At 45.1% G+C, this 25,928-nt stretch overlaps 1 protein-coding gene across 5 annotated transcripts in view; it reads left to right on the top strand.

The window, feature by feature from the left end:
- Window positions 1-25,928, top strand: part of BTBD8 (BTB domain containing 8) — a 329,622-nt gene that overhangs the window by 229,730 nt on the left and 73,964 nt on the right. For all 5 annotated transcript variants that reach the window (XM_063939895.1, XM_063939894.1, XM_063939893.1 and 2 more), the window contains exons 10-11: window positions 9,917-10,099; window positions 13,669-13,806. In XM_063939895.1, the coding sequence (XP_063795965.1) occupies window positions 9,917-10,099; window positions 13,669-13,806 (321 nt within the window). The remainder of the gene's footprint in view (window positions 1-9,916; window positions 10,100-13,668; window positions 13,807-25,928) is intronic.

Here is a 25,928-nt window from a genome sequence, read left to right as displayed (position 1 = left end):
TGCGAGGAGTGAAAACCATACTCGTGGTTCCGGATTGGCCAAGAAGAGCTTGGTACCCGGAACTTCAAGAGATGCTGGCAGAGGACCCTTGGCCTCTGCCGCTCAGACAAGACCTGCTGCAGCAGGGACCCTGTCTGTTCCAAGACTTACCGCGGCTGCGTTTGACGGCATGGCGGTTGAACACCGGATCCTAAAGGGAAAGGGTATTCCGGAGGAAGTCATCCCTACCCTGATCAAAGCCAGGAAGGATGTCACCGCAAGACATTATTACCGCATTTGGCGGAAATATGTTGCTTGGTGTGAGGCCATGAAGGCCCCGAAGGAGGAATTTCAACTGGGTCGATTCCTACACTTCCTGCAAGCAGGGGTGACGTTGGGCCTCAAATTGGGGTCCATCAAGGTCCAGATTTCGGCTCTGTCGATCTTCTTCCAGAAAGAACTGGCTTCACTGCCTGAAGTTCAGACTTTTGTCAAAGGAGTTCTGCATATTCAGCCTCCTTTTGTGCCCCCAGTGGCACCTTGGGATCTCAATGTGGTTTTGGCATTCCTGAAATCACATTGGTTCGAACCACTTAAGACTGTGGAATTAAAATATCTCACGTGGAAAGTGGTCGTACTGTTGGCCTTGGCTTCGGCCAGGCGGGTTTCAGAATTGGCGGCTTTGTCTTGAAAAAGCCCTTATCTGATTTTCCAGATGGATAGGGCAGAATTGAGGACTCGTCCTCAGTTTCTCCCGAAGGTGGTCTCAGCTTTTCACTTGAACCAACCTATTGTGGTGCCTACGGCTACTAGGGACTTGGAGGATTCCAAGTTGCTGGACGTAGTCAGGGCCCTGAAAATTTATGTTTCCAGGACGGCTGGAGTCAGAAAAACGGACTCGCTGTTTATCCTGTATGCACCCAACAAGCTGGGTGCTCCTGCTTCTAAGCAGTCTATTGCGCGCTGGATTTGTAGCACTATTCAGCTGGCGCATTCTGCGGTAGGATTACCGCAGCCTAAATCAAATAAAAGCCCATTCCACAAGGAAGGTGGGCTCATCTTGGGCGGCTGCCCGAGGGGTCTCGGCTTTACAACTTTGCCGAGCAGCTACTTGGTCAGGGGCAAACGCGTTTGCTAAATTCTACAAATTTGATTCCCTGGCTGAGGAGGACCTGGAGTTCTCTCATTCGGTGCTGCAGAGTCATCCGCACTCTCCCGCCCGTTTGGGAGCTTTGGTATAATCCCCATGGTCCTTACGGAGTCCCCAGCATCCACTAGGACGTCAGAGAAAATAAGATTTTACTCACCGGTAAATCTATTTCTCGTAGTCCGTAGTGGATGCTGGGCGCCCATCCCAAGTGCGGATTGTCTGCAATACTTGTACATAGTTATTGTTACAAAAATCGGGTTTTGTTGTGAGCCATCTCTTCAGAGGCTCCAATTGTTATCATACTGTTAACCGGGGTTCCTATCACGTGTTATATGGTGTGATTGGTGTGGCTGGTATGAGTCTTACCCGGGATTCCAAATCCTTCCTTATTGTGTCAGCTCTTCCGGGCACAGTTCCTAACTGAGGCTTGGAGGAGGGTCATAGGGGGAGGAGCCAGTGCACACCAGATAGTCCTAAATCTTTCTTTAGAGTGCCCAGTCTCCTGCGGAGCCCGTCTATTCCCCATGGTCCTTACGGAGTCCCCAGCATCCACTACAGACTACGAGAAATAGATTTACCGGTGAGTAAAATCTTATTTTTTCTCATACGTCCTAGAGAATGCTGGGTATAGACGGGATCTGCAGGAGACATGGGCACTTTAAGACTTTAAAAAGGGGTGTGAACTGGCTCCTCCCTCTATGCCCCTCCTCCAGACTCCAGTTAGAGTCTGTGCCCAGTGAGACTGGATGCACACTGAGGAGCTCTGCAGAGTTTCTCAGAAAAAAGACTGTTAGGTTTATTATTTTCAGGGAGAACTGCAGGCAACAGGCTCCCTGCATCGTGGGACTGAGGGGAGAGAGCCAGACCTACTTCTCTGAGTTCAAAGGCTCTGCTTCTTAGGCTACCATTAGCTCCATTAATAGACCATTAGCTCCAGAGGGTCTGTCACCCCCCTTGCAGAGCCAGAAGACAGAAGCCGGGTGAGTATTAAGAAGATCAGAAGACTTCAGTGACGGCAGAAGACGGCTTTTGAGGTACCGCGTAGCAGGCGCGCTGCGCGCCATGCTCCCACATTCAGACGGCACTGCAGGGCGCAGGGGGGGCGCCCTGGGCAGCATTAATCCTTAATATTGGCCACTGGCAAAAGTGTATAAAGTGCCTTGGCGCTGATTACAGACCCCCGCCAGTATAAAAAATATGAAAATAAGCGGGACTGAAGCACGCCATTAAGGGGGCGTGGCTTAGCCCTCACAGCTCTGACCAGCGCCATTTTCTCTTCACAGAAGCTGCAGAGACGCTGAGCCTGACCTCCCACACTACTGTCCAAGTAACAGGGTGCAAAACGGGGGGGGGCACAAGAGATTTGGTGCTAATTATTGTAATGTGAAAGCGCTAGCAGGTCTGGGCAGTATTTTACTCTCTTCAGAACCGGGTCAGGCGCTTGGTTGTGAGCTGGCAGAACTCCCTCTGTGTTTCTCTAAGAGGCTTTGTTGTGGGTCTGTCTCCCATAGCCCCATTGTGCTTGAGGGTGTCGGTACGTGTGTGTCGACATGTCTGAGTCTGAGTGCTCTTCTCAGGCGGAGGCTGGAGTGGGAACAGAAAAAACTGGGGGGAGTGACCGTGTCGGCACCGCCGACGGCTGATTGGGTGACTATATTGAGTGTTTTGAATGCTAATGTGGCTCGGTTGACGAAGAGATTAGACAAATCTGAGTCTAAAAGCCAGACATGGAGAAAATCCATGGAAGATGCATTGTCACAAACTCAGACCCCCTCGGGGTCACAGAAACGTGCATTTGCCCAATTAACAGATGCAGATACAGACACGGACTCTGATTCCAGTGTCGACTATAGTGATGCCAGATTAAATCCTAAACTGGCTAAGAGCATTCAGTATACGATTGTGGCGATAAAAGAAGTGTTGCATATAACAGAGGACCCTGCTGTTCCTGATACTAGGGTCTGTATGTATAAAGGAAAGAAACCTGCGGTTACTTTTCATCCCTCTCATGAACTGAACGCTCTCTTTGAAAAGGTTTGGGAAAAGCACAGGTTCCCAAAAGAATCCCAGTGGCGCATCCCTTTCCTTTTGGGGACAGGGAAAAGTGGGAGTCAACCCCTACGGTGGATAAAGCTCTATTGCGTCTATCCAAGAAGGTGGCGCTTCCGTCTTCTGACACGGCAGCCCATAAGGATCCTGCGGATCGCAAACCGGAAAATACACTAAAATCCATTTATGTCACTACAGGATCGCTGCTCAGGCCTGCCGTTGCTTCGGCATGGGTGAGTAGCGCTATTGAAAAGTGGGCAGATAACTTGTCATCTGAGAGAGATTCCCTAGACAGGGATAGCGTGCTTTTGACTCTGGGTCATATCAGAGACGCTGCAGCATATTTAAAAGAAGCTGTAAGGGATATTGGCCTTTTGGGATCAAGGGCCAATGCCATGGCAGTCTCAGCTAGAAGAGCATTGTGGATTCATCAATGGAATGCTGATGCCGACTCTAAGAAGGCAATGGAGTCGTAACCGTTTAATGGTAGTGTCTTGTTTGGCGACTGCCTCACTGACCTGGTATCTGCGGCTACCGTGGGTAAGTCGTCATTTTTACCTTATGTTCCTGCACAGCAGAAGAAAACGCCACACTATCAGATGCAGTCCTTTCGGCCCAATAAATAAAAAAAAAAGGACGTGGATCCTCCTTCCTTGTTGCGAGAGGATGAGGACGGGGAAAAAGGTCACAGGCTGTGGCAAGTTCCCAAGAGCAGAAGTCCCCTCCGGCTTCTACCAAATCCACCGCATGACGCTGGGGCTCCTCTGCGGGAGTCCACATCGGTGGGGGCACGTCTCAAACTCTTCAGTCAGGTCTGGGTACACTCGGACCTGGATCCTTGGATATTAGAATAGTAACCCAAGGGTACAAATTAGAGTTTCAAGACGTGCCCCCTCACCGATTTTTCAAATCGGCCTTGCCAGCTTCTCATCCAGAAAGGGAAGTAGTATGCGCATCAATACTAAAGCTGTGTCAAAATCAAGTCATTGTCACGGTACCCCCGTCACAATGGCGGGAGGGCTTTTATTCAAGTCTGTTCGTGGTACCGAAGCCGGATGGCTCAGTCAGACTGATTCTGAACCTAAAATCCCTCAATTTCTTTCTGAAAAAGTTCAAATTCAAAATGGAGTCTCTCCGAGCAGTGATCTCCAGTCTGGAGGAAGGGGATTTTATGGTGTCAGTCGACATAAAGGATGCTTACTTACACGTTCCAATATATCCTCCGCATCAGACATACCTGAGGTTTGCGGTTCAGGATTGTCATTACCAATTTCAGACGTTGCCGTTTGGTCTGTCCACGGCACCAAGGATTTTCACCAGGGTTATGGCGAAAATGATGGTTCTCCTGCGCAAGCAGGGGATTACAATTATCCCGTACTGTACTTGGACGATCTCATAAAGGCGAGGTCCAAGGAGCAATTGTTGAAGAAAGTTGCGCTCTCACTGACTGTTCTGCAACAACAGTTGGTTCCGACGACACGGCTGTCGTTCCTGGGTATGATTCTGGATACAGAATTACAGAGTGTTTTCCTTCCAGTGGAAAAGGCTCTGGAAATACAGAACCTGGTAAAACAGATTCTGAAACCGGCAAAGGTGTCGGTTCTTCAATGCACTCGGTTGCTGGGGAAGATGGTGGCGGCCTACGAGGCCATTCCGTATGGCAGGTTCCATGCCAGGGTGTTTCAGTGGGACCTGTTGGACAAGTGGTCCGGGTCTCACCTGGACATGAACCGGAAAATATTCCTATCTTCCAGGACCAGGATCTCCCTTCTGTGGTGGCTGCACAGTTCTCACCTTCTGGAGGGACGTAAGTTCGGGATTCAGGATTGGATCCTGGTGACCACAGATGCAAGTCTCCGAGGCTGAGGAGCAGTCACACAGGGGAGAAACTTTCAGGGAAAATGGTCAAGCCAGGAAGCTTGTCTGCACATAAACATTCTGGAATTAAGGGCCATTTACAACGGCATTCTGCGAGCGGAACATCTTCTTCGCGGTCTGCCCGTGTTGATTCAATCAGACAACATAACAGCAGTGGCGTACATAAACCGCCAGGGCGAAACAAAGAGCAGAGCGGCGATGGCAGAGGCCACGAAAGTTCTTGGCTGGGCGGAAAGACATGCAAGCGCTCTGTCTGCAGACTTCATTCCAGGAGTGGACAACTGGGAAGCCGACTTCCTCAGCAGACACGATCTCCATCCCGGAGAGTGGGGCCTTCATCAAGAGGTCTTTACAGAAGTGACAAGTCGTTGGGGAATTCCTCAAATAGACATGATGGCGTCCCGCCTCAACAAGAAACTTCAGAGATATTGTTCCTGGTCGAGGGACCCTCAAGCAATAGCGGTGGACGCCCTAGTGACACCGTGGGTGTTTCCGTCGGTCTATGTGTTCCCTCCACTTCCACTCATTCCAAATGGTGATAAAGATTATAAGAAGAACAAGGGTTCAGGCGATACTCATTGTTCCAGACTGGCCAAGGAGTGCCTGGTATCCAGATCTTCAGGAATTGCTCATAGAAGATCCCTGGCCGCTTCCTCTTCGGGAGGACCTGTTACAACAAGGTCCGTGCGTGTATCAGGACTTACCGCAGCTGCGTTTGACGGCATGGCGGTTGAACGCCTGATCCTAGCCAGAAAGGGTATTCCATGTGAAGTCATTCCCACTCTTCTTCAGGCTAGAAAGGAAGTAACAGTGAAGCATTACCACCGTATTTGGAGAAAATGTGTCTTGTTGTGAATCCAAGAAGGCTCCTACGGAAGATTTTCAGCTGGGGCGTTTGCTCCATTTTTTGCAAGCAGGTGTGGATGCGGGCTTGAAGTTAGGCTCTATTAAAGTGCAAATTTTGGCCTTATCAATTTTCTTTCAGAAAGAATTGGCCTCCCTTCCAGAGGTTCAGACCTTCGTGAAAGGTGTGCTGCACATCCAACCTCCATTTGTGCCCCCAGTGGCACCGTGGGATCTTAATGTGATATTGCAGTTCCTTCAATCTCCTTGGTTTAAACCTTTATGTAAGGTTGAGTTAAAATTCCTTACTTGGAAAGTAGTCATGTTGTTGGCCTTGGCATCCGCAAGGCGAGTTTCTGAATTGGCGGCTTTGTCTCACAAAAGCCCCTATTTAATATTCCATGCTGATAGAGCGGAGTTGAGAACTCGTCAGCAATTTCTACCAAAAGTGATTTCCTCATTTCACGTAAACCAACCTATTGTGGTGCCAGTGGCTACTGAAGCCTTGGCGGAATCGAAGTCTGTTGATGTGGTCAGAGCTTTGAAAATCTATGTCGCCAGAACAGCGCAGATTAGGAAAACAGAGCTCTGTTTGTCCTGTGGGCTCCCAACAAGATTGGGGCTCCTGCTTCCAAGCAGACTATTGCGCACTGGATCTGTAATACGATTCAACAGGCTCATTCTATGGCAGGGTTGCCGTTACCGAAATCGGTGAAAGCCCATTCTACGAGAAAGGTGGGCTCTTCCTGGGAGGCGGCCCGAGGGGTCTCGGCATTACAGCTTTGCCGAGCTGCTACTTGGTCGGGTTCAAACATCTTTGCAAAGTTTTACAAGTTTGACGACCTCTTGTTTGGTCAATCGGTGCTGCAGAGTCATCTGCACTCTCCCGCCCGTTCTAGAGCGTTGGTATAAACCCCATGGTTCTTGAAGCATCCCTAGCATCCTCTAGGACGTATGAGAAAATAGGATTTTAATACCTACTGGTAAATCCTTTTCTCTTAGTCCTTCGAGGATGCTGGGCGCCCGTCCCAGTGCGGGCTGTAGCTGCAGTTTGGTTTTGGTTACACTCATGTTGAGTTAAGTACAGTCAGTCTGTGGCTGATGTTGGTCATGCCGTTGCATGCGTCGTTGTTTAAATGCCATGTTGTACGGCGTGTTTGAGGTGTGAGCTGGTATGTATCTCACCTTAGTTTAAAAGTTAAATAAATCCTTTTCCTCGAAATGTCCGTCTCCCTGGGCACAGTCCCTATAACTGGAGTCTGGAGGAGGGGCATAGAGAGAGGAGCCAGTTCACACCCCTTTTTAAAGTCTTAAAGTGCCCATGTCTCCTGCGGATCCCGTCTATACCCCATGGTTCTTGAAGCATCCCCAGCATCCTCTACGGACTAAGAGAAAAGGATTTACCGGTAGGTATTAAAATCCTATTTAAGTTTATTGTGAGGACTGTTCAGAATATGTTGCATTTCAGTTAACCTAGCCATTCTAACTGGGGAATTTTGAAAAAAGAACAGTTGTCTTAAGATGTAGTGAAATTTGACTAAATAAGGCACCTCAGCTGCTGCTTGGGCACTAGCAAGTGCCAGACAATGGTTTATACCAGGGGTGGGGAACCTTTTTTTCTACCAAAGGCCATTTGGATATTTATAATATCCTTCGGGGGCCATATAAAAATTATCAACTTAAAAATTAGCCTGCCCCCAGTCAGTAATTATGCCCCCAGTCAGTTATGCCCCATTAGAATTAGATATGCCCACAGTCAGTTGTTATGCCCCATTGTTATACCCTCCCGGCTGCTGCTGCTGAGGAGAAGGAGCCGGGCACCCGGTATCTCCCTCAGTTTAGGTGAGCCGGGCCGGCTCAAGTGGCTTTGCGGGCCTTATACGGCCCACGGGCCTGAGGTACCCCACCCCTGGTTTATACAATGACAGTTGACCATGACCCCGCCTGTTCCATCTTTTAATAGTTTTGCTACCCCTTTGTGCTTCCCAGTCATCACCGCTGCTCCATCAGAGCCTAGGCCCAACAAGTTAGATTTTTTTCAACCCTATATTGTCAATTTGTTCAATTATTTTGTTAGTTACAGTTTCAGCTTTGCAATCAGTGATACTACATGTTAATGTAAAACTAACAGTAATCTCTCTTTTATAAATTGGCAAACATATTTAATGTATATAATAAGCTGCTTCAAAACAGATATCTGTAGTTTCATTGCACAGAACACTGAAATATTCTGCTGAATGGAATTGTTTAAGTATTTCACAACTTAATTGTGAAGCTAAGATGTCCAGTAGTTCTTGCATTATTCTTTCCGAAGTGTAATTTGCGTTTTTTCCCACTACCAAGATGGGATAAGTATGTACAACCCAGAGCCTTACAGTGTTCAAGTAAATTTACATGCAATGTAGTATGTGGTAGTTCTTTTTTGCCAACCAATACATCGTTCTTAAAACTCCCACAAAAGCATCTCTCTGCAAGTTAATCAAAACTGAAATGGATCGTTCAATTTCTCCTATCTCAGTTTCTTCAAAAGCACGTTTCTGAAGTATGTTTGAACACGAATCCGTGTGTAATTTACTTTGCTCATGGTCAATTAAACTTTCTTTTCGGAGTCTTTTGCAAGGAATAGTCACCCAAGTCACTACTTTATTTGCGGCTGGTCTCTTTCCATATTTTATACAAGTGGAACACATCATTCCATTATCTTTTACTAACATCCACTGAAATGTTTGAAACCAGTCACTGTTTAAGCCAGATGTGCGATGTTTAGAGAAACATTTTTGATGTGAAACAGACTTTGTTTCAGAAGATGGACCGGCCTCGTCTGCAGTGTCTGCAATGTCTTTGTCTTCTGCTGTTGTGTTCATATTTTCTTTTCTTTTTAAAAAATTTAAGATTTTTGTTTTCTGATTATAATTTGTACTCATTATGGGAACCAGGTGACTAGACACACATGTATTTTTTAACAGCTCCCAAATACTGTCCACATTTGCTGGCACCACAATTAATTTTCAAATAGCTTTCAGATACTGGCCACACTTGCTGGCACAATTGTTTTTTTAACAGCTTTTCAAAATATTGACTGCCATACAAACTGCTCTCAGAAAAATAAACAATAGAGGACTTTGCCCCACTTGCTGGCACAATTGTTTTTTAAACCGCTTTTCAGAATATTGAGTGCCCCACAAACTGCTCTCAGAAAAATAAAGAAGAGATGACGTTGCCCCACTTGTTGGCACAATTGTTTTTTAATTGGCTTTCAGATACTGGCACTTGCTGGCACAATTGATTTTTAAACCGCTTTTCAGAACACTCACTGTCCCCACAAACAGCTCTCAGATATTTAAACAGCAGAGCTCTTTGGGTTTGGTGAACAAGTGGGTCTTGAGAGCCCGTTTGAAGTTTTGTAGAGAGGGGGAGAGGTAGGAAATTCCAATGAAAGGTAGCAGTAGGTGAAAAATCTTGAAGGTAGGAGTGAGAGGAAGTAATCAGTCTGCAGGAGAGGCAGCATGTATTAGCAGAGCGATTTTATTTTATGGTTTTACAAGAGTATGGATTACATGTTTATTGGTGGGATAAAGATATACAGTATCACTAGGAATTATGGATATATGTTAATTCTGAATTAATGTACACTTCATTTAAAATGCTTGTATGCATGGAAAATTGCTGTGGGATGTTTCTTCTTTCTTATGTTGCATTTCAATTATCAGACTGCCTACAGAAGTGAACTTGTTCAGTAGCAAACATGGTTAAGAGACACTAATAAGTGTGCTGTGTGTCAGGTGTGTGTTTTCCGCTGTCTGGTAAGTGGTCTTTTGAGTCTGTTTTGTGAGACAACCTGCAATTATTCATGTCAACACTTCTATAACGGCATACTTTGTGCCCACAGCAATAGCTACTGAGACTGCACACTATACACTAGGGGGTATAAACCGCGCATAAACCTAACATTTTCACTTATATTTCATGCAGAATTCCCACCCCTCTCTGCCTGACACAATGACCTTTGTTTCCCAGTCCTACAGGAATGCAGCCTTTCTGCTGATGGAAAGCGACAGGCTGATCAGCAGTCTTCCTGGGGTGAAGTGGGCAGAAAAGGCCAGGAGTTTGGCATCTGATCTGCAGGCAGAATGTGTGAGATTTATGGTGACAAACTTCTCTCAGATCATAAGAAGCGAAAGTTTTGCTAATTTATTACAGGTAAAGTGACCGTTTCCTTTCTGATCTTTGTTTTGCACTGTACACATAGGATTTTCTTCATTGTTTTTTCCCCTCCATCCATTATTCAGAAGTTATCCATTCTGTTTGCAGTCTGCTTCACGGTCGGGCAATATACATTTTAGGGCAAGACTTGTTCTTCAATCCATTTATTACTTACTGAACAAAGGTCCTGATTCAGAGCTGTACGCTGTGGTGATGTTTTCGCAGTTGAGCGGTCTATCTGCAATCTGCACATGTGTATAAGTTGCACTGCGCATGCATCAAGGCACCTTAGCGATATTGCTCACAGTGAGGATCCATTTGCAAAGTGATTGACAGTCAGGGAAGTGGGGGGGGGGGGGGGGGTGAGAATCCGAAAGAGAGACATTTTGAGAGTTTTCCTGTTTTTTTTTTTTTTTTTTTAAGTGGCAATCATTTACATGGCAAAACCTGGTTCGGCAATGTAAATGATTGGCACTTAAAAAAAAAAAAAAAAAAACAGGAAAACTCTCAAAATCTTTTTTTTTTTTTTTTTTTTTTATATATATATATATTCTAACACCATTACATTGTCCCTACACCCCCTTCCAAGTATTAACCTGCCTCAGGTGAGTTTACCTGGTGAGGTAAAATTTTAACAAAAAGTGTGTTGATTTGACACGGAATGACCCAACCCTGGATAAAATGGCTATGTGGATTCTGCCACTTTAAAATGCTATTGTTTGCGGGTAATTTTCTGCTTGAAGTAAGCACAGGGTTTGCATGCTGCCAATAACCACACACACACTGAGGTCATGAGTCCAATTCCTGACTAAGGCATCCTGTGTGTGGAGTTTATATGTTTTCAACATGTTTGTGTGTTTGTTCCTGCTGCTCATTTCCTCCAGCACTCCAAATACATACTGGTCTGGTAGGTTAATTGTCTTCCATTGAAAACAAAACAAAAAAACAACAGATAACCTTAATGTGTATGTTCATATGATAGGGAATATAGAATGCAAGCTCCACTGGGGCAAAGATTGATGTGAATGACTGAAATATTCTCTGTAAATGTGCTGCATGATGTGTGTCTGTGTGCGTACGCTATATGGAAAAAAAATAATTGCAGTCATCGGCTAGCTGGATTCGTGGCATAAATGATGAAAGTCCTATTGAGACCAGTAACCATTTGCGGGTTATTGCTAGTCATCACCCACACTAACAGCCATATTGCTTTATGTAATCACTGTGTGCGGCCATTTGAACTCATAACTGAAGGGATAAAGAATGGCCTTTGGATTTTAGTGTTATTAAAATGCTAGAATAAGAAATTATTCATGTGACTTTTTTTCTTATATTTAATATATTCCCTAATGTAAATTGTAAGGATTAGTCAATCAGGTATACCAAGCCTTGATCAAACTACACTGGAAAAGAGGAGATTAAGAGGGGACATCATCAACATTTACAAATATATAAGGGGACAATATACAGATCTTGCGCAGGACCTGTTTTTGGTTAGATCAGAACAGAGAACTCGTGGACACTCGCTCAGGTTAGAGGAAAGGAGATTCCGCACAATACGGCGTAAAGGCTTTTTTACGGTAAGGATGATACGTGTTTGGAATTCCCTGCCTGAGGGAGTTGTAATGGCCGACTCAGTCAACACCTTTAAGAATGGGTTAGATAAATTCCTAATGGATAAGGATATCCAGGGTTACGGGGCATAGTCACGCACTATGGTTATTATAAAAAAGAGGGGTAAAACGTAACGGCAGTCATCAACTTCAGTCAAAATTTTATACAAAATAATCGTGCATAGGAGACCACAAATAGGTTGAACTCGATGGACAATTGTCTTTTTTCAACCTTAGATACTATGTTACTATGTTACAATACATTTTGGGGGATTTTAATATCCAGAATTTTCAGTATGGGTAAGTTTTATATTTTATAGCATACAAGTATTCCTAATGAACAATGAAGGGCCTGTTACAGGGGTTTGTACAGCTACAGATGTGTCCTCAAACATCATTGCTGCAATTGCGCCGGAAATCCCCTCTCGGCGCAAAAGGCCCCATGAGACTTTGCTAGCATCGGGCATCTTTTTGCTGAAAATACATCTAAGTCTCAAAGTGATGCATCGGGAGCATGAGCTGATTAATTTGAGTTGCAACACTTTTATATCTGTGTGCAGGGCTAGGCAATCATCATGCAAATCACAAATACGTTCTAAACAGAACAATCGTACATGAACAAATGACAAGTTTAAATTGTTCAATTAAAAGTGCTAAAACCAGAATTACAAATGAAACCTAAAAATGACACAAATACAAGGTAAACATAACAAATGAGATACAGACATGAGTATGGGGTGGAGAAGGACTCTGATAGTGAGAGCTTACAGACTAGAGCAGGCATTCCCAACCACGGTCCTCAAGGCACACCAACAGTGCAGGTTTTAGTAATATCCAGGCTTCAGCACAGGTGACTTAATTAGTAGCTCAGTTATTTTGATTTAACCATCTGTGCTGAAGCCTGGATATCACTAAAACCTGCACTGTTGGTGTGCCTTGAGGACCGTGGTTGGAAATGCCTGGACTAGAGAAACGGGGGAAAGCACAGACTGTAAGATCAAATCAGAAACAAATTGCTGGGGCAGGTCTTGTAGAGTAGGCATGTCAAACTTGTGGTTATCCACCTGTTGTGAAACTACAAGTCCCAGCATGCTTTACCAGCTAATCAGTGGAAGGTATGCTGGCAAAGCATGCTGGGACTTGTAGTTTCACAACAGCCGGAGGGCCACGAGTGTGACATGCATGATGTAGAGGGAATAGTTTTAAAGAGGAGTGTGAGTTTTTAGCATTAAGTAGTTTAATAACAGAGCAAGAGAAATTTAAGGCCAAGTCCTCCTTTTTATCCAAGTTCACATAGTAACTAAATTGGAGGCAATAAGTATGAATATCGGTATGGAGATTATGTAATGATGTCACTGGACGAGAAACACAAAAGTGTCTGCACTAACTTTAATTCTAGCAGCAAGAGGCTCTATGACCAGGCGAAATTTAAGATTAGAGAGAGGACAGACCTGCCCATTAGATTTTAAATCAAATGGGGGGGCTTGGGAAGCAGTTACAGTGGACAGATTGTAGTAATTTGCCTTTAAACCTATATTGGCTAACATATTGACCGTAGTTGAGATTTCTGTGTGACTTCTGCTTCTTACCCACAAGCTGACAATATAAATGTGCTACTCACACTGGATACATTTATCTTTTACGGTGGTTCTTTCTTGCAAATATAGATGTTATTGTTCTGATCATATCGCTTGATACTAGTATTTGCTAATGTTTTCCTGTCTTTTCTCACCCTTCCATGTTGTCTTCGTAGGATTACAGCACAGTGCCACAACCCTCCTATACACAACCAGCGTGTCATTTATTTAACTTGTGCTTTTTATTTTAGTCTGTACAATTTCAGTGGCTCAGTGAGTTTCATTCCTATCAGCTTGCCAGTGTTTTTCTCCCATTTATCACATTTCTGTTATCAGACATAAATTAACAGCAGTACATTTCTTCTCACCCATTTAGGCCCAGGGGATGAGCAGCCGACCATATCTTTTAGAACATGTTTTTAATGAAATTGAGAAAAGCATTTCGTTTCAAAACTGCTCCTTTTTGTTTATGGCTCTGGATGAGTTATTAAATTTGGCATCGAAGAATGAAATGGTAAGTGTCCCTTTGTTCTTATTTTGCTATATTCTATAAGAGAAAGTTGCACAAACCTCCTCTGGGTAATGCTTTTTAAATACTACATGATACAATTCTAGTTCTTGTATGTGAGTGATTTATTCAGCCATCACCTGCAATTATAGAACAGTAAATAGAATCATCTAGTATGGTTTTCCCTGTGTGTTTTTATAATGGCACAGTGACTTGTATAAATTGCCTTGCTTTGAATGCTCATAAAATATCTTGCAAGTTTTACATTTCCCACAATGCCTGTTTCTTACATAAGATTCATTTTATAAAGATTGCATTTCATTAATTTAATTTCTCCAACTTGTGCTTCTTGCTTTTATACTGTAAAAATAAAAACACATTACTAACCTCTGTGCTGCCACAATGTATTTCTTCTTCATGGTCCATAGTGTTCCACAGAGGACACAGTGGGGTGTAGTTGGTGGTGAGGACCAGGCACCAAATAGTTGAAACTTGAACATATCCCAGGATGCTCCGGCCTCCCCACATACCCCGCCCACAGCCTGAGGCTACTCAGTTTTGTTTTGGTGCCGGCAGGATCCGGGTCACCATTAAACAGTGGGGCTGCTATTAAGCAGCCCAAGCTTTATTTTATTTTTACTAAGACCGAGTTATCAGTGCTAGGCAGTACTCAGGACGCCAGCGTTGCTGCTCCATCAACCCCCCACCAGGTACTTTCGGCAGGGCACCTAGGGGCCTGGCTAGCATAGCTCCATGGGAGGACCTTGGACTGCAGCCGGAACATGGGACTGGTAAGGTGGGTTTCCGCGTCTTTACGCAGTCCTGCCTCCAGTCTTTGGAAACAGACCGGAGGTGCGTCCCGCTTCATCCGGGACCCCACAAGACCACCAGGGCTAATATACTGGCACAGGGTTTTTTGATGACAGCATAAGGGAGGTCAGCCCTCTCCCTGCGGCCACTTCCCCAACTCAGGGCGCCATTTCACTGCGGTATTCCTGCCTCTGAGCTGCTCCTCTCTCACCCCTCACGGCAGCCATTTTCTTCAAGCAGCTACAGGTCTCCGGCAATGCTGGATCTAGTCTCCCTGTATAAATCTCCTAGAAGCCAGGTTATACAGCGCTCTATCCTACCAGCCACTGCGGTCTGTGTAGTTGATTTAGTGCCCATTGCAGTTATTTATAATGTATTCTGCATTGTCTGGGGGGGGTGGGGTAGCGTCAGTCTACCTTAGATGTATCGGCGCTTGTAAGGTCTGTTAGATCCTCCACCCAAAAATGCCCAGCTGTTTAAGCGTCAGAAGGTAGTTAAAGCTCAATTCCTCAGTTGAGCAACTTACTGAACTCATGCGTGAGGCTTGGAACACGCATGGTAAAAAAGTTTCTGCTGCGGAAGCGCCTGGCTTTGTATTACACTATTCCAGTGGATGATTGTGCTAAGTGGGGTGTTCCCCATGTGGCTTTTCATGTTAAAACCCCTACTTTACCTATCCCTACAAAATCCTCCTTAAAGGAGACTACGGAAAGAAGGATTAAAGCCTGTCTCAAATCTGTCTATTCCTTTACGGAAGCTTACTCGGCTTGCTATGGATGGCCAAGGCCATTGAGAGCTGGGCAGAGGCTCCTGAGGAAGGCCTTCCCTCTGACCTTTCCTGGGAACTTATGTCCCACATCACGCATATCAGAGATGCAGCCTCCTACCTAGGTGAAGCTGTTCTGGATAGTGGTGTCCTGGCTTCCAGGGAACCTGCTACCGCAGTGGTAGCCCGTCGCATCCTCCAGTTACACTCATGGAAAGCATACATGGATTCCAAAAGGGCTCTAAAATTGCTACCTTACACTGGGGATATCCTATTTGGCGAAGAATTGGACAAAATCGTGGCTACTCTGGAGGCCCCCAAAACAGATTTCCTGCCCCGAGCCTCTGCTCCCATGTCTCAGACATCTACCATTCTGTCCTTTCACCCACAAGGCAAGCTCTGGACAGTCCTGCCCTGGCAGTGTGTTTCTACAAAGATCTCCAGGACCAGTCAGGCCTGGGCTACCTGACGTCCAACTACCAAGTCTGAAGACAAGTCTTCATCCTGACGTGGCAGGCCTCCTGGGAGATCCCATGGTGGGTGCTGACTTCTTCAATTCGCACAGTCCTAGCATTAGACCACCACAGATGCCTAGGTGCAAGAAGTGGTTTCTTCTCGGGTACGCACTCTCATTCCAAAGACGCCCGCCTCAGCAATTCTTTTGCACAGGACCCCCCATTGAACCCGAGCAAGGCCTTGGCCCTCCAGCAGGTCATTCAGTCCCTACTGCAATCAGGGACTGTGATTCCAGTCCCTTTGTCACAACGCAGGTCAGATTTTTACTCTACCATGTTCCTGGTTCAGAAACCCAACTGTTCCCTCCAACCTATCCTCAATCTCATATCCCTTAACAGGTTTTTCAAGGTACCCAAGTTTCATATGTAAACCCTCAAATCCATTGTCCTAGCTATGGAGCCTGGGGATCTCATTGTTTCCCTGGATATTCAGGATGCTTATCTGCATTTAGCTGTAGTACCCTCTTATCAGCCGTTCCTACTTTTTGCTGTCCTTCAGCAACATTTCCAGTTTCAGGCAATTCCCATTGGTTTCTCTACTGCTCCCAGGGTCTTTACCAATGTGATAGCTGTTATGGCAGCACAGCTGCATCGTCTGGGTACAGAATACTGCCATACCTGGATGACCTGCTGATCCTCACACTCTCTGGAGGTCCTTCAGCTGACCATTGTCTTCCTGCAAACACACGACTGGCTCATCAACTGAAAAAAATCCTCCCTTACGCCTTCTCAATGGATGTTATATTTGGGAGCTCTCCTGGGTTCTCTGGTACAGAGAATTTTCCTGCCAGCAGACCATATATCCGCACTATAGCAACAAGTGCACAAGTTCTTTCATTCACAGACCTATCGCATCGGCTGTGCAGCTCAGCCAGTGACCAATATATATAGATATATACATCGTTCAGCGTGTACAGGTGGTCAGCCTTCCAACCCCCCCCCCCCACACACACACACACACACACACACCGTACACATGCTGTACAAGGCGGTGCAGCATAACCCTATCCCTCCCCCAGCAGCCTAAGTCTAACCATCACCACCACCCACCACCCACGGGGCTTACCTCTCAGATGGACTGGCACACGCTTGAACAGGGCTTGTGACCCTGTTCGGCATTCCGAGTAGTGTCCGCATTACGGCGTTCTATATTACGACTGCCGAGATCCCATCTGCTGGGATCCTGTCCGGATCCCCTTTCTGCCTGTCAGCCTCAGTTTCAGATGGAGCCGCGCTCATCTGAGTCGGCACCATCGCAGGCGTGCACTCCCGATGTGACTATGCGATCCGTCCGACTATTGAATGAGGCACGTCTCCGGGCGCACGCGCCTGCCCGGAAATACTCTCTCATTCTAGTGAATGGGGTTTGTCTCCGTCGCAGGCATGTGCGGCCGGCCGGAGATGCTCTCGGCATTAGGCGTGCCCAGGCACAGACGGAGCCACGACTAGCATGGTCTGTATATAGATTTCAGTGCCACCTCACTACAGTAGACACTTTGGGCCTGTAGCTTTTCTTAAACCAGTATGCAGTGCAGTTGGAACTACAGCCTGGAAAATTAGAGCCTGATACCCCTTTCAGACATGCTCCAAATTCCCGGGATTTTTCACATGAACGCGCATCATCCCGGGAATTTGGCATGTGTGAAAGGTCCCAACCCGGGAACACGTCCCGGGTTGCCGACCCTGCAATTGACCAGGGTTTTACCCGGGAAGACAACCCGGCTTAGGTCTGAAAGGTGCAACCCGGGAATTTGCTCCCGGCTTGCACTTACACACCTCTGATTGGCGCTTAGCTGGAAGGGGCGGAGCTGTCTGGAGGGGGCGTGCGCCGGCTGCTGTTGTCCGTGCTGCAGTGTAGTTGAGCAGTCGACGCAGCTAACAGAGGCGGCCTGTTGTGGTGAGAGAGTGTGTGTGTGTGTATATGAATTTGGCATGTGTGTGTGTGTATGTCACATGTATGTGTGTGAGTGTGACATGTGTATGTGTAAGACGTGTGTGTAACATGTACGAGTGTGACGTATGTGTGTGTGTGTGTGTGTGTGACATGAGAGTAGCCTGCTCTGCCCTGGCTGTCAGGGCAATTCAGGCTTATGTCTGAAAGGGGTCGACCCGGGGATTTTTCAGAGGTGAAAATCCCGGGTCTGAAGCAGGGAAATTCCCGGGTCCTATGTCTGAAAGGGGTATGATTCAAGGTTGATTGCAAAAGCAAAATCTTCCTCTAATGGGAAAAACCATGTGCACTGCAGGGAGGACAGATATACAGATATCATGTTCAGAGTGAGTTAGATTTGGGTGGGTTATATTGTTTCTGTGCAGGTTAAATACTGACTGCTTTATTTTTACACTGCTGTTTAGATTTCAGTTTGAACACACCCCACCTAAATCTCTCTCTCTCTCTGCACATATATCTACCCCACCTACAGTGCACATGGTTTTGCCCATTAGAGGAAGATTTTGCTTTTGCGATCAACCTTTAATTAGGCCCTTAATCTCAAAATGAGATAAAGTAGCATATGTCTTTCCTATACTCTGTAGAAACTTGATTGGACCTCCTATATAGCTGCCTTAATGTCTGTGTTACTTAACTGGCCAAAACCTATTGGCCCAGAAGTTATATAATACTTCCTAGTATCTTCTTAGCTATTTGGTGCTTGTCTCATCTTCCATTATTGACCCAGCCTGTTTGTTGACCTGCATCAGCTGATATTGGGTTGTTGTTCAGTCTTTGAACCTTTTGTTTTTTACTTTTATGTTTGAAAAATCAACCTGCAAACCCCGATTAGCACAGACTGATTCTGCAAGATAATAACACTTGTTATCAAGGGAGCGCAAAAATAAAATATACAAACTCTTTATTTTTAAAATGTATATAAACAGAAAAAACCCCACATTTAATAAATACATTGGAGTCAATATACATAAACACCGCTATCCATATCTATATGAAAACTAATATATCTATTTCATATTGCCCTTTATGACAACGGAAAATGTCTATTAAAGTGTCCAAGAAATCCTCATGGATAAAGCTGTTGTAAATTTATAATCGTTACTTTCCAGTAGTAGTTGATCCTTAAAGTTCCTTCTTGTGGATAAACAGCAACAATTGTAACCACCACCTCTATTTAATGTTACAGCAGTTGAAAGTTCATATATAACTCACGTGAGTATTAGAGGAAAGCAGGGGGAGAACGATGTGGTAGTTGGTAACTCACAGCGGTATGCTACGACCCCCGCTATTCATGGCTGGATCTTAATGACACTCGCGGTTGGAATATTTTTCTCTCGGGTGGGGTAGAGACCTCCTTTGCTCAGCCTCAGATTGCTTTTTCTTCCCCACCGCTGTCTTAGCAATGGACGTCCGCCGCAGTGTAGCTTGTTGTAAACGGGCTTAAAGTGTCAGCATTCAGAATGTCCGGTAAAGCACCTTTCCTTACGCGTTTCTCCGCTGTTATCCAAGAGCGGTTTCGTCAGAGGATTCTGCAAGATGGTCACTTTTCTGGAGTTCTGTTTCTTTGTTACCCGAGTAGCCCCCAATATGATTTTTATTTATTTATTTTTTTAAATGTAAAACCTTAAATAAATAAAAATCAAATATTGTATAGCAGATAAAATGTGATTATCAAAGATGTAACCTCCAATGAAACAAAAGGACTGCCAGTTTAAAAACTCAGTGTTCATAAGGTGAATAATAAACCTGCAAATATGCGGGAAATGAAGAGTCTAGTTCAGTGGTTCCCAAACTTTATTAAATCACGATGCCCTAGAGTATCGGAATTAATTTTCACGGCACCCCTAGGCCAAAAATTCTATTGAGAAAATTTGAAAGAGATATTAAAATAAATTCATTGTGTTTATATGTCATCCTTAGGTTCAGTTACAGTATGTTGTGAAGGACAAGATTTGCTTCTGTTTGTCCACGTATTTTATTTTATTTTATCGACAGCCACTAGCACTGGTTTTGCCTATTACATTGACCATAAATAATTTGAATTAGTCCTGGACCACCAATCCAAGGCACCTGTGCAAGAGCCTGGCGGCACCCCAGGTTTCTGCGGCACACAGTTTGAGAACACACAGTTTGAGAACCACTGGTCTAGTTTAAAATCTAGAACTTCAAAAGTCCTACCCTGGTTATGATTTTTTGTGTTCATGAATATATGCCAGACTCGCACAATATAGATAATGATCTTAATTCTATAAATAACAGCATAGTCATGAAACCGCAAAATTAAATATACAGTATATCAATCTAATTTTACTCCGGAAGGGTCCACAGGTTATCCACAGGATAACATTGGGATATGATGACGCGACAGCGGATTTGCACCAATCGGTCAAAGCTTTCTGCCTCCGAGCATGCAACGGGCCCGTCCATATATCCCTGCCTCCTGGCTCAGGTAAATCAGTTTTTTGTTTGGTGAGGCATGAGCCGGACCATGGTCAAGAGGGCTGCTGATTTTTTTAGCAGCCATAAGCTTTTTTTGTGTTATTTTTATAGTCTTACTATTTTTTTGAGTGATCTTTCTAAAAAGCGTTTTATACGTACCTTAGAAAGAGTCGCTCCAACAACTCACCACCGGGTCGCGACAACGCTTAACCACGAATACAGTGCTGTTTCGTCTGGCGTCTGTGTCGGATGTACTAGCAAGTCCAGCAGACGTTACCAGGCTGTGGCCGGAGCACGGGGAGAAGGTAAGGCATCGGTTCCGCTTAGAGGGGGAACACTGACACACTCGCACTGTTTTCGGAGGAGACTACCAAACAGTCGCTGAAGCGGCTGCTACCTAGGGTGCACCAGCGCTAGGCCCTAGGTATCATAGGCTCCAGGGGTAGTATGAGGCTTCGATCCTTAGGGTTGATGTCAGCAGTGGTGAGTCAGACGCTCCCTTGGTCGCCCCTCCCCCCCGGTTCATGACCAGTTTCCTCTGAATCTCCCACCATGAACTGATTTCCCGCTTCCGTCTGAAACGCTGTGTATCTATGGGGACCCAAGTCGCAGCATAGGCGGCTGTTTGGCTGGTGCGTCAGTGTTCACTTGGGCGTCTGTGTTCACTGTAGTTTCACGGGGCGAGTGTGTACACTATTAGCGTCTGGATCCACTCAGCGTTCGCTGAAGTATTGATCGATCCTGGAAGCGGGGTGAGTTTTCCTGTATGCCACTCTGAGTCGAGTAATACAGCACTAAGGAACTAATTCAGACCTGATCGTAGCTGTGCAAAATTTTGCACGGATACACTCAGTTACTCAGACATGCGGGGGGGACGCCAGCACAGGGCTAGTCCGCCCCGTATGTCAGGCCCTATCCCCCCCCCCCCCCCCTGCACAGGTACAGAAGCATCGCATGGCGGCGATGCTTTTGTACCTGAAGAGTAGCTTCCTACCTGCGCAGCTCCTGCGGGCTGGCAGGAAGCTACCCATCGCTGTCCGGGTTGCAGCGGCTGCGTGTGACGTCACGCCCCCCGCGAGGTCCTGGCATGCTTGCTTTGACCAGACAGCACCCCTAAAATGGTGGCCCAACGCCGACGGCCCGCCCCCTCCCACCCAGTGACCGCCTCTACCTGTCAATCAGGCGATTGCTGGGCTGAGATGGCCATCGGCTGTTTGGCATGCGCCGGCACACGCGCAGTTCAGACCTGATCGGCTGCTGTGCGAAAACAGCAGCGATCAGGTCTGAATTAGACCCTAAGTCTCTACTTTTTGATTACGAATAGTTGGATAAGTGCCTAATGCATATGAGTCTGATAACTATTGCTGCGGTTTTCTTTCGCTGTGCGACTGAATATGGTTAAATCCTATATGGTAATACAATAATGTTTGTCCTACATACTTGAAATGTATTTGTAGTTGATTGTGATCATATTGCTTATTATACTAATGTATAACCTGTGATTGATTGCTAGTGTGATTGCTGACTTTACTATAATTCTGTCAGTTTTTCTGTGTATTCCGATCCTCAATGCTGGTGCAAAGCAGGGTAGCGTCGGATTGTATGTCACTTTAACAAATTTTAAAGTGATTTCAGTCACAAATTGTGTATTAACACTGTACAGGTGTGTGATTTATTTACCAAGTCTAAGAGCGGCAAGGGTGAGGAAAATACACTTACCACAGCAGCACCAACCCTCATTTCATGTTTGTCTTGCGAAGCTGGGTTAATTTATCAGGATCTGGTTCAAAAGGGATTATGTGCAAAATATTTTAGTGGTCACCGAAGCCTCTTAAATAATCGAGGCAAGCACAGATTCTAGTTGAACCTTCATGGGCAACTTTGCACAGACATTATCCAATATAGCTGAGCAGATAATGCCAGCTCCTATACCAGGGATAGGTTTACCCTATTAACCCTTACATGCAACATTTATTCTGAGGTTTATCCTGAGGTTTTTCAACAAAAGCAGGCTGAAAGACCGGTTGTAAGTAAATCACATAGACATGATACAACATCTTCACAGTCTACACATTTTGTAGATGAGGATTCGCCGGAGGATAAGGACTCATTGCACTTCGGAGGAAGGTCTCAGCTCAATGGAAGTACCTGAGCTAATTAGTGCTATGTAAGCCATTCTATCCTTAGAAGAGGCAGCAGAGCCTGTGTTAAAAACTAAGGCAACTGTGTTTAAACATCCCAAAACAGTTGATGGAATTCTAACTTCTTACTGGGCGTAACCCAAACCTCTTGCATAATTTCCAAGAAATGGAATTCCAATTATCCTCGTCCAGCTTAAGACTGTTTAAAAAAGAGAGGTGGCTCCCAAAGTAGATTCTCATGTCATAGATTTGTGCGAAAATCTACATTACTTCTGCTTTCAACATAAATAAATTATGTCAAGGATAGGAGAATCAATGGTTTTCTAAAAACTACTTTTTCCTTGTCTTGGGCAATCATTAGACCAGCCATGGCTTCAGCTTGGATGGCATAAGCAGTGGCAACCTGTGCTGATGCATTGAGGGAGGATCTTTCAATTGCATCTAGAGAACAAAAATACCATATTGCACATATCAAACAGGCAGCGATAAGCAGCCCAGGATATGGGTACAATTGCGTCTCAGGCATCCGTTTCAGCAGTAGCAGCTCGCAGAGCGGGTTGGCTATGTACATGGTAAGCTGACTCTGTATCCAGGAAGGTTCTGGAGTCTTATCCTTGTTTACTGGAGATATTCTTTTTGGTAAAGAATTAAACAGTATTTTGGAGTCAGAAGCAAACTCCAAGAAAAGTGAAGTTTTCCTTTCACACATAAATTCAGGCCTAGTTTCCAGCTTTTCGGTCCTTTTGGAATCAAAGAAAAGCAATAGGAAAGGGTAATGGCAAACAGTCCCAATCCAACAAGTCTGGTAAGACTAAAAGGTATTGGGCTACCAGAGGACCGTTTTACAAATTTGAAGATAAGCCATCAGCCTGATGGTGCAGGCCTCCACCTGCGGGAACCCAGGGTAGAAGGCGGACTTCTTCAGTTTGCACAGATCTGGCAGCAGTCTACTACAGATGCCTGGGTGCAAGAAGCTGTATCTCAAGGTTATGATCTACAGCCACACCACACTGGACATGCCCATCTTATCTGATTTTGGAAGCTAAGCTGTGTTGGTCCTGGTTAGTACTTGGATGGTAAAACACCTGGGAATACCAGGCGCTGTAGGTGTTTTCAAGAAACACCCTCATTAAAAATGTGTACCAGCCCGTCTTCAGTGAAAACTAAGACCAGGGCTTTGCAAGAGGCAGTTCAGGGTTGCTTCAGTCAGGAGTGATGATTCCAGTTCCTCCTGCACAATGAGGACAAGGTTTTTATTACAACCTGTTGTTGGTCCAGTAGCCAAATGGGTCGTTCCGGCCCATACTCCATCTGAAAGCGACGAACAAGTACATTTTGGTGCCTCTGGTTTTATATGGAGACTTTATGTTCCATTATTTTGGCCATTGATCAGGAGGATTTTATTGTATCCTTGGATATCCAGGATGCTTATCTACATGTTCCTATAGCACTGTCCCATCAGCACTATGTCAGGTTTGCTATCCTCCAGCATCATTTTCAGTTTTAGGCCCTACCATTTGGACTGACCACAGCTCCCAGAGTATTCACCAAAATTATGGTGGTGATGGCATCTTATCTCCGTTAGCAGGGGATAAAGATTTTTAAAAATCCATACCTCGACGACTTATTAATCCTGGCACAGTCTCAGGAATTGTTTAGTGTCACCTGCAACAGAAAACAGCTTTTTACAGAGATACGGTTAACTCATAACTTGGGCAAAGTCGTCTCTGGTTCCGTCACAACGGATAACTCACTTGGGGGCTGTTTTAGAATTGGGTATTCAGAGAGTAATTTTACCACTGAATAAAATATCCAAAATTCACTTACGGATTCAGGAGTTGGTACACAGTCAAACTGTATCCATTTACGTGGTAATGCATGTGATGGGTTTGATGATGTAGACATTCGACATGATGGATTATAATCCCTTCCACTCGATACATTTGCAACGTCTAATCCTTTCCAAGTGTAAAGGTTTTTCATCAGACAAAAGCGCAAATTATGGTCTTCCTCTGGAAGTTAGGAGATCAATAGCTTAGTGGTTACAGGCATCCTATCTGGACAAAGGGAGGCTCCTTTGGATATCAGATTGGGAAAAACTAACGATGGATGCCAGCCTGCAGGGCTGGGGAGAAGTGTCAGGAAGGAGTCGTTTCCAGGGGCAGTGGAGCAAGGAAGAAAATTGCCTGCCAATAAATATATTGGAACTTCGGGATATATATATATATATATATATATATATATATATATATATATATATATATTAAAAAATAAAATATAGTATTTATTCAGGCAAAGAATATCCTTCTGATGAAACCAGTTCGAATCCGCTCGGACATTGCAATGGCAGTAGCATACCTCAATCATCAGGGAAGAACTTGCAGCCAAAACACAATGAAGAAGGTAAGTCGCACCTTAAGGTGGGCAGAAATTCATTATCCAGCCTTGTCCGCAGTACTCATTCCGGGAGTCCTAAACTGGGAAGCGGATTTTCTCAGTTGACTCGCCATTCATGAAAACCAATGGGCTTTACACCCCAAGGTCATACAAACTCTGGTAGATAATGGGGGTTACCGGAGATGGATCTCATGGCATCCCATCAGAACAACAACAGTTTCCGCATATGAGTCAAGAACAAAGGATCCCAGAGCGACCTTTTGTGGATGACTTGTCAACTTTCGTCTGGCTCATGTGTTTCCACCAATCACCTTTTGATCCAGGGTGATGCGAAAGGTAAGACAAGGTAAGGGTGCCGTGATACTAATAGCTCCGGCTTGGTCCAGAAGACATTGGTAAACAGATCTGCAGAGGATGTTGATGGATGCTCCATTCCTACTCCTTCAACATCCAGATCTACTGTCTCAGGGTCCATTTTATCACAAACACCTGGATCAACTGTCTTTGACGGTGTGGCTCTTGAGACTTCCATCCTGTAGGCGAGAGGATTCTCACAACAGGTAATTCAAACTATGCTCAGAGCAAGGAAACCTTCCTCAGCTCGCATTTATCACCAAATATGGCAAGCCTATATTCAGTGGTGCAGTGATCAAAAATTTGACCCTTGGTTTTTCAGAGTTTCCAGAGTGTTAGCATTCCTTCAAGCAGGAATGCATAGAGGTTTAAGGGTGGCTTCCTTGAGAGTACAAGTGTCAGCATTAACTGTATGGTTCCAAAAGAAAATTGCTAACCTGCAGGATGTGCAAACATTTTTTCCAGGGAATGTTGCACATTCAACCTCCTTTGTTCCTCCTACAGTGCTTTGGGTCTTAAGTTTAGTCCGAAAGGCCCTTCAAGTTGCCTCATTTGAACCACTAAAAAGAGTGGATCTTAAATGATTGACAGCTAAAGTTCTCTTTCCACTGGCTATTGCTTAAGTTAGAAGAGTTTCAGATTTAGGGGCATTCGGTCGCCCTCCATTTCTGATTTTTTTTTTAAATCCAGATAGAGGGGTTCTTAGAACCAAATCTGGGTATCTTCCTAAGGTGGTGTCTAAATTCCACCTTATT

The sequence above is a fragment of the Pseudophryne corroboree genome, chromosome 9 (assembly GCF_028390025.1).
Source record: "Pseudophryne corroboree isolate aPseCor3 chromosome 9, aPseCor3.hap2, whole genome shotgun sequence".
Classification (NCBI taxonomy): domain Eukaryota; kingdom Metazoa; phylum Chordata; class Amphibia; order Anura; family Myobatrachidae; genus Pseudophryne; species Pseudophryne corroboree.
This window is presented reverse-complemented; position numbering and strand designations above follow the sequence as displayed.